This window comes from Salvelinus sp. IW2-2015, linkage group LG11 (assembly GCF_002910315.2).
Source record: "Salvelinus sp. IW2-2015 linkage group LG11, ASM291031v2, whole genome shotgun sequence".
NCBI classification, from domain to species: Eukaryota; Metazoa; Chordata; class Actinopteri; order Salmoniformes; family Salmonidae; genus Salvelinus; species Salvelinus sp. IW2-2015.
In genome coordinates this window covers 28,398,490-28,406,832 of record NC_036851.1, presented here as the reverse complement: position 1 = coordinate 28,406,832, position 8,343 = coordinate 28,398,490, and the positions used below count along the sequence as shown (strand labels likewise).

The window sequence follows — 8,343 nt, the reverse complement described above, 5'->3', positions numbered from 1 at the left end:
CAGCCCCATGGACACTACAAGATGTCATTGAGGTAGCTGGGGCTGGTTTTAGTACATTAGAATAAGCATTAGAGGACTGAGTTGTCAAGCATCTGGAGAACTAGGTTATACATTGGATTTTGCACCATATGGAAAAATATGTATTGACTAAATGTGTTGAACTACTCACTTCCAGAAAAAGGATAAGTTGTAGAAGCAGGTTGAGACATGTCACGGGAATATGATGCACCTACACAGATCTGGTCACATCATGGTTGATGAGAGGAAAACATCTGCACATGAATAGTAGACCATCACATTTGGATTTGTCCAATTAACAGTGAACAGTTGTACATCAGGTACCTTCACACTGACATGAATAACAATACATGACAAAATGGTGCAAATGGGTGACGACCCATTGACAGTAGGTGATTATCACCTGCTCAGTGGCTTTCAGCATATATCTCACTAGATGGCGACAAATGTGGCCCTATACATTTCTAACCCTGTGGCAGCCCTCGTGCTTTAATTTTCAAACATTTAATTAATCTGTAATTTCAACCATTTCAGTAATGTCTGTGCGCAATATACTTAAAGCACTTAGCTATGTGTTTAATGTACTTAGACTATAGATTACATTCCGTTGGAGCCTCCACAACATATAGCGCAGATTTGACATTTATTTTAGGGCTGATTTAATTTTTACCAGTGAATTGAGTTCCATTTGCTGGAATACCGTAAAATCTTTGCATACCTTCAAGTTAAAATAATCGGCAAAAGCACAATGCAGCCTCACATACTTTAAAGATTTAACAGTTTCCCATTTGGGATGGCTGGTTCCACAGGGGTCTTCCAGAGAATAATCGTCGTGACAAATTGAACTCGTGACCTCAGAGATGCCTGAAGAATTTCTCAATCTATATTTATAGTAGCATACCCTAGGGGTAAAATAAAAAAYGGACATGTTTAGTACCAAAACATAACACAAATATTTATACACATCTGTCATTGATAAAAACATTGTTTTAGTAACTGCATAGGCTCCATTTTTATGACAAAGTATTTTTTTAAATGTCGTGAACATAGTTCCACTTTGACATTATGGGGTAGTGTGTGTAGGCCAGTGACACAAAATCCATTTTAAATTAAATTTATGCCACCGATGACAAGAGCATGATGTGTGAATGTCTAGAAGATCATGATACAGATGTGTGTAGTAAAGAGGTGGCGACTATCTAGCTATTCACTTGATCAGATTTCAAACTCTGATTGGCTGCTTCACTGCTTCAGAGATGCGACGCTCTATAACTGGCTGGAGAGCGCACGCTGGAGAAAACAAAACKGACAAAATCACTACAACTTCACCGTGTTCCTTCAGTCGCGAGGATTCATACCAACAGCTGTGCGTAAAATTGACTTTATGGGAAGATATCAACTCTTTAGGGATTCATGTCAAACTGGATGCAACTTGCCATATCAAATGTGAGTATCAACAAACTAATTATACAATTATGAAGGATTTTGCTCTTACTGTATTTCTAGACTAAAACGTGCACGAATTCATCTCTTTTTTTTTATTTTAGGAGTTAATTGTGACGGTGATGCTGAAATAAATAAAATGGTAAGTATTTTTCCCTTCTGTAACCTAGGCATAGATTATCATGCAATACAGTACAGTAGTGGACAATGGCATTGTAATTGGTTTATGCACAGTCTTATCAAATGGATATTATTCTGTGCGTAAAACGACAATGAATAAGATAAACTACAGGCCTACCATATTTTAAATGAAATAGGCGCAATGTATTTATAAACACAAAATTAACTGACAGTCCCTGAAATAATGGCTTTATACACCAGCATACGGGGACAACATCTGCAGAGCAACGCTCTGTCCACAGACGACGTTGTCCCGCATAATGACTATAGATGCCCATGCCCAAATGCCTCTGCTGAGTGGTGCTATCCGCTGCAGGCTATGCCATGTGTCGGGTAAACAAACAAATAGCAGTTTGTTAATGTGTTCTAAATTTAGAAGGCATATGGTTGTTTAATTTGCTAGAGATTATTTAAATGTTCTCTGTATGGAAAGGGCTCCATCATCATTTTCTTCCTAGTTGTATTTWACTTTACTCTTGAAAGTAGATATGGTGTTTAATCACTTTGTCCYTTTTGGACACATTTTTTTTGCATCCCTGCTCCCTGCAGGAAGTTTATTATACTATAGCTAAACTATAATGTTTAATCTAAGTCTGACTTTTATAGGCAGTGGTGTGTCTTTATGAGAGTACCACACAACCTGTGTTGTGGCTGCGGACTCAAGTTCCTGTTGCATCTAATAGTGTTGTCATGAGAGCAAACAGACGCTGAAGGTCTTGGCACATTAACCTGTGTCTCAGAGGGCTTCATGTCTCTTCTCCTCCGGTCTGCTAAACATTTMTCACCTCATTGTCAGATCAGTCCCCCCCATAAAGGGCTTGAAGGTGAAGGTCACAGGCCATCATGACTATTGTAATGCCATTTGCTACTGTCATATGGTATTATCACTGACATGAAAAGAGTTAATGGATCCTCTCAATGTTTTATTTTTAACTAACAGTTACAATCTCTTCCAGGGCCACATGATTTACTCTTCGATCCCACTKTTTTAAGTATCAGTGTGTGTGYTTTGTTGTGTGTGTTTTGTAGCCCACCTTTTTCCTTCAGAGGTAATGTTGTGTGGTTCACACACTTTTATGCTCGGTCAACCCTGTTTGATTTTGAGTGTAAGCCGACGCTGCTCACTGGTTGGTTTGGACCAATCAGAGTGGGTCCCTGTGAATCAGAGGGAGAGGAGATGAGAGCATATGGTCTTTAGTATGWCACAGCTGACTTTCATATGCAGGCATACAGCACTCTTCAGGAGACACACACCATTATACCTACATCCTGTGCCTTGAACTACATCAGAGAAACCTCAATCCCCTGCAGATCCCCCTACAGAAAAGTAGCCATCATTTCCATAAGACTTCAGCCTTTATATTGCAGTGTTAGGAAGAAGAGAGACTTGTTKTTTAATATTGTTAAAATAAAACTTCCATTATGGTGTGGGCGGGTGATGGTTGTGTTACACACATTTAGGCACAGGTGTGGTGAAGTACATTAACGTACAGTACGTGTGGTGGGAGGTAACTTTGATATTAAATTTGGTGTGGGTGGATCTATATGAAAACTGGTCAAGTGTGGTGTGATACAGTTTTGTATCTGAGAAGGGTGTGAGGAGCAGGACAGGTAGGGCTTGGGTATTTTTTATTGTGGCTGTGTGTTGCTGTGAAAGTTCAACATTAGAGAAGAGGTGTAGCTCTTTCATACAGTCGAAACATAGCAGCAGTCACCCAATCAGCAAGTCTGAGCCTGTCCTACGGTCTCTATTATAGTCACCAACAAATGCAGTGTGCTTATTAGAAAGAGTTCACCAGACTTCATAAAGAATGTTCAGTCTATCAAATATCTGCTGCAGGCTGAACATTATTTACAACATGCATTATATGATTTTGTATTCACCGGCTTAATAGAAAATATTTGCAATAACAAAAGAATAGCACTCAATCACTGACTTTGCTTTCTTTAAGTGAACATTTAAGTCATTTAGCAGACGCTCTTATCCAGAGCGACTTACAAATTGGTGCATTCACCTTATGATATCCAGTGGAACAACCAACATAGTAATGTGTCATAGTGTGTGTGTACCAGCCTGTGTCTGACTCTGTGTACTCTCTGTCCCTCCCAGCTGTGTCTGCGTGACTCTGGAGGCTGCCTGCGGGACCAGATGCACTACATGATGAGGTCCCTGCAGGACCTGAAGCACTTGAGAAGGACCTGCCCTGCTGCTGCCCCTGCAATCACCCCTGCCCACCGCTCTGCAGTGGCACGAGCCTGCCATCAGAGGGCACTTCAGCTGGAGCGCCGTACCCGCCTGCGYATCTCTGACGCCAGTACGGCCAGCACCTACGACTCAGCCTGCTGTCTGGCCAGTCCTCTGGAGGAGGAGGAGGATGCAGGCAGCCGGCTGGGTCTGGGCCTTGGCCTGGGTCTGACCTCCCCCAGTAGTGAGAAAAGTCTGGAGTTTGACTCTGGCTACTCTGAGGCCTCCTGGCAGGACGAGGGCGTGGTGCTCAGGAGGACCAGGAATGTACGGGTGTCCTCCTCTGCCTGCCTCCGCACCAACCTGGCCCCCAGTGGCCGGGTCCGACCCAAATCCACATCAGACGCATCCCTGGAGAGCTGGACCTCATTCGAGGCCAATGACCCTGAGGACTGGACCACATCGCTGCTGACGCGGGGACGGAACAGACAACCTCTGGTACTGGGGGACAACAGCTTTGCTGACCTCATACAGAACTGGATGGAMCTACCGGACTTCCCCGAACCAGTAGAACTGAAGCCCAGCTCTGGGTGCAGACTGGCTCGATGCTTCTTGGTCAACATGAGGCGGAAAATAGCTGGCATGTCAAAGAGTGTAGAGGAGAGGGTGAGGATGAGGTCCTCAGATTCTTCTTCTCATGTGAGTCGGACAGCTATGGCCCCCAAACGACTCTCCTGCCCCCTAGGGGTGCAGGMCCCTGCCCCGCGCCAGTCCCCCTTCTTCCACCAGTCCCACTCTGGCCTGCATGATCTAGACACAGACTTCTATCAATTCACTGCCCTCATGAAGACTGGCAGCAGACAGCCTATTATCTGTAATGACATCATCGGCTACATCTGACTCCAGGTCAGCCACTAACAGACTCTCATTCTAAACAATAGACAATTCCCAAAGTCACTATATTTTTAAAATGTTATCACTATGTTCTGACTATAAGCTGCCAAAAATAAAACATTGTATTATTTGAGATTGGAGATATTTGTTGTRTCATTAGCTATGTTTCCATTAACTTTTCCATCGATTTTTTTGCATAGAAAATACATTGTCTTCAGAAAGTATTCATATCCCTTTGACTTACAGTGGATGAAATTGCTGTWGTTTTTTAGCTATCTACAGACAATACCCCATAAAGACAAAGTGAAAACATGTATTTACATTTTTGTGCAATTTACTGAAAATGAAATGCAGAAATATCTAGTTTACATAAGTATTCACAGCCCTGAGTCAATACTTTGTAGAAACACCGTTGGCAGTGATTACAGCTGTGAGTCTTTCTGGGTAAGTCTCTAAGTCACCTGGATTGTGCAACATTTGCCCAAATATTAATTAAAAAATTATTCAAGCTCTGTCAAATTGGTTGTTGATCATCGCTAGACAACCATTTTCAGGTCTTGCCATATATTTTTCAAGTATATTTAAGTCAAAACTTTAACTCGGCCACTCAGGMACATTCACTGTCTTCTTGGTAAGCAACTCCAGTGTAGTCTTGGCCTTGTGTTTAAGGTTATCCTGCTGAAAGGTGAATCCTCTCCGGCAACGGAGTTAGGAAGGACGTCTGTATCTTTGTAGTGACTGGGTATATTGATACACCATCCAAAGTGTAATTAATAACTTCACCATGCTCAAAATATTCAATGTCTGTTGTTTATTTTATTTTTACCCATCTACCAATAGGTGCCCTTCTTTGCGAGGCATTGGAAACCCCCCATGGTCTTTGTGGTTGAATCTGTGTTTGAATTCACTGCTCGACTGGGGAACTTTACAGATGTGTATGTGTGGGGTACAGAAATGAGGTAGTCATTCAAAAATCTTTTTAAACACTGTTATTGCACACGGAGTCAATGCAACTTATTATGTAACTGTAACAGTATAGCTTCCGTCCCTCTCCTCGCCCCTACCTGGGCTCGAACCAGGGACCCTCTGCACACATCAACAACTGCCTCCCACGAAGCATCGTTACCCATCGCTCCACAAAAGCCGCGGCCCTTGCAGAGCAAGGGGAACAACTACTTCAAGGTCTCAGAGCAAGTGACGTCACCGATTGAAACRCTATTAGCCCGCACCCCGCTAACTAGCTAGCCATTTSACATCGGTTACATAACTTGTTAAGAATRTTTTTTACTCCTGAACTTATTTAGGCTTGCCCTAACAAATGGGTTAAGTACTTATTGACTCAAGACATTTCAGTTTTTTGTTTTTAAATAATTAGTTAAAATTTCAACAACAAAAAAATATAATTCCACTTTGACATTATGGGGTAAAATAATAATTCCTCTTTGAACGCAAAGCAGGGTTTAATTACTGGGTTGTTCCATTTGATGTCATTCACTTTTTGACCGAACCCCTTTTGATTTGAACGACACTTTCCATACACATTTGCCCATAGTAGAAGTGTTCAGAAAGTTACTTTTTGGTGCCAAAACATTCAGGAGATAGAGGTGCTGAAAGTTACCCCATTTTGCATACCCCACACTACTGTGAGACATCCTTGTTTCATCACTGAAAAATAKAAATGGTTGAGTTGGATATAATTGAAAAGCTGACAAACAGGGTTGTCAAACTATTTTGTCATTTCTTGAAATAAATGTTTTTTAATAAAAGTTATGTCAACCATCTTTGTGCTACCATTTGAAAGAGGAAATTAAAAATGTATTCCCATTTTAGTACATTTATCAGCCAAAACATGACACCCGCCCTGTATTCAACAGCATGTGGTCTCAAYCGATGGCTGGCACAACACAAACACCTCCGATTATGTGAAATATGGTCTAAGGCACACAAAAAAATCTGTGTTTACGTGTTTTTAGATAATTGACGTTAATGGTTAAAAAGTGACAATTTAAAAAATATAACATTTTAGAAATTATAAATAGTTTGCCAACCCTGTTTTTAAGCTTTTAAATTATATCATCCTCAACCATTTATCTTTTCCAGTGATGAAGACATGAATGTCTCATGGTAGGGTKGGGTATGCAAAACTTGGAGCACCTCTATCTCCTAAATGTTTTGGCATTCAGGTCCAAAAAGTTACTTTCTGACCACTTCTACCATGGAAAAATATGTATAGAAAGTTTTGTTCAAATGAAAAGGGATTGAAATCAAATGGAACAACCCTATGTTGTTCATTAGAAACATCTAGAACTCAAGGTAAATAGCATCAAGAGTGGTAGAAATCATGCCAGCTTGAGAAGAGATAGTAAACCATTTGGGCCGTTTAGTCACCAGACTACTGTTTTTTTTTAACCGTTTTATCATTCCAGTTATCAAATAATTGAATGATAAAATGAAACACCACAAAGATTTCTTTACAAAAGTTGGAATAAATTATATTTTCTCATCTAATTTGCCCTCATTTGTAGGGTGGCAGGTAGCCTAGCGGTTAGAGTGCTGGGCCAGTAACCAAAATGTTGCTGATTCGAATACCWGAGCCTACAAGGTGAATAATCTATCGATGTGCCCTTGAGCAAGACACTTAACCTTGATTTGCTCCTGGGGTGCTGTACTGCTATGGCTAACCCTATAAAACCACACATTTCACTGCAKATATATTTTTTTCATGTATTCCCTCAGGGCATATATTTAACTCAGTTAAAACACGATGTCCTCACATAAGTGGAGGCTGCTGAGGGGTGGAAGGCTCATAATAATGTCTGGAACGGAGTTTGATGTATTTAATACCATTCTACCAATTCTGATCCAGCCATTACCAGAAGCCAGTTCTCCCCAATTAAGGTGCCACCAACCTCCTGTGTCTCACTGCTCCACTATATTACCCTACCTACAGGGACTGAATATATCCCAGAGAGCATAAAGAGGGCAACCAAGTTATTTACAGACCGTGGGGAGAGAAAGGGTGTATCAACACAAATATCTGCCTGCCTCAGCCCCAGCTGCATCTGTCTTATGAGCAAATGTCTCATGTGTCCAAACAGAGCTATGTGAGGAGAARTTGAGCAGAGCAGCTGTGTTCAGATTGAGCATAAGTTTACTCTTCTCCTCATCCCTCGCTTTACTAAGCAGGGCTCTCACTAGCAAACTAACAGCCCACCGCCTCCTTTATCCAGCTCTAATAGTCACTTGGCTGCTGGACTCACAGGTAGTGTCCACTCATCCACAGTCATTGGCTAATGGAGGGTACCATTTGTTTCCACTCATTCAGTACAATATGCTAACTCACTCAGACAAGTTACAGATAGASGAAATCTACACCAAAATAAGATATACACTAATTTAGGGTTTGCTCTATAATTATTATGTCCAGTTTAATGATAAAAGTACACTGACAGCATTAAGAAGTAAAGAGAAAAAGAGTTTCCAGCATAGAATCTCACACATTCTCCCAGAGTTCCATAGGGGCAAACAACCCCACCAATCACATGTGATAAGGAGGACTCAGGGGAGGACTCGGGGGATTAGAGAAGAGAGATGACTCTCTCAGGGTGTCRTTTATCTTTGCC

General features: G+C 41.4%; 1 protein-coding gene across 1 annotated transcript; it reads left to right on the top strand.

Annotated features, from left to right (window-relative positions):
- The first annotated feature begins 1,197 nt into the window (after positions 1-1,197).
- LOC111970118 (PAK4-inhibitor inka1) lies at positions 1,198-6,501 on the top strand. Its single transcript, XM_023996640.2, has 3 exons — positions 1,198-1,464; positions 1,566-1,603; positions 3,752-6,501. The coding sequence occupies exons 2-3, from the start codon at positions 1,601-1,603 to the stop codon at positions 4,724-4,726; spliced, it is 978 nt and encodes a 325-aa protein (XP_023852408.1). The 5' UTR covers positions 1,198-1,464; positions 1,566-1,600; the 3' UTR covers positions 4,727-6,501.
- The last annotated feature ends 1,842 nt before the right edge of the window (positions 6,502-8,343 follow it).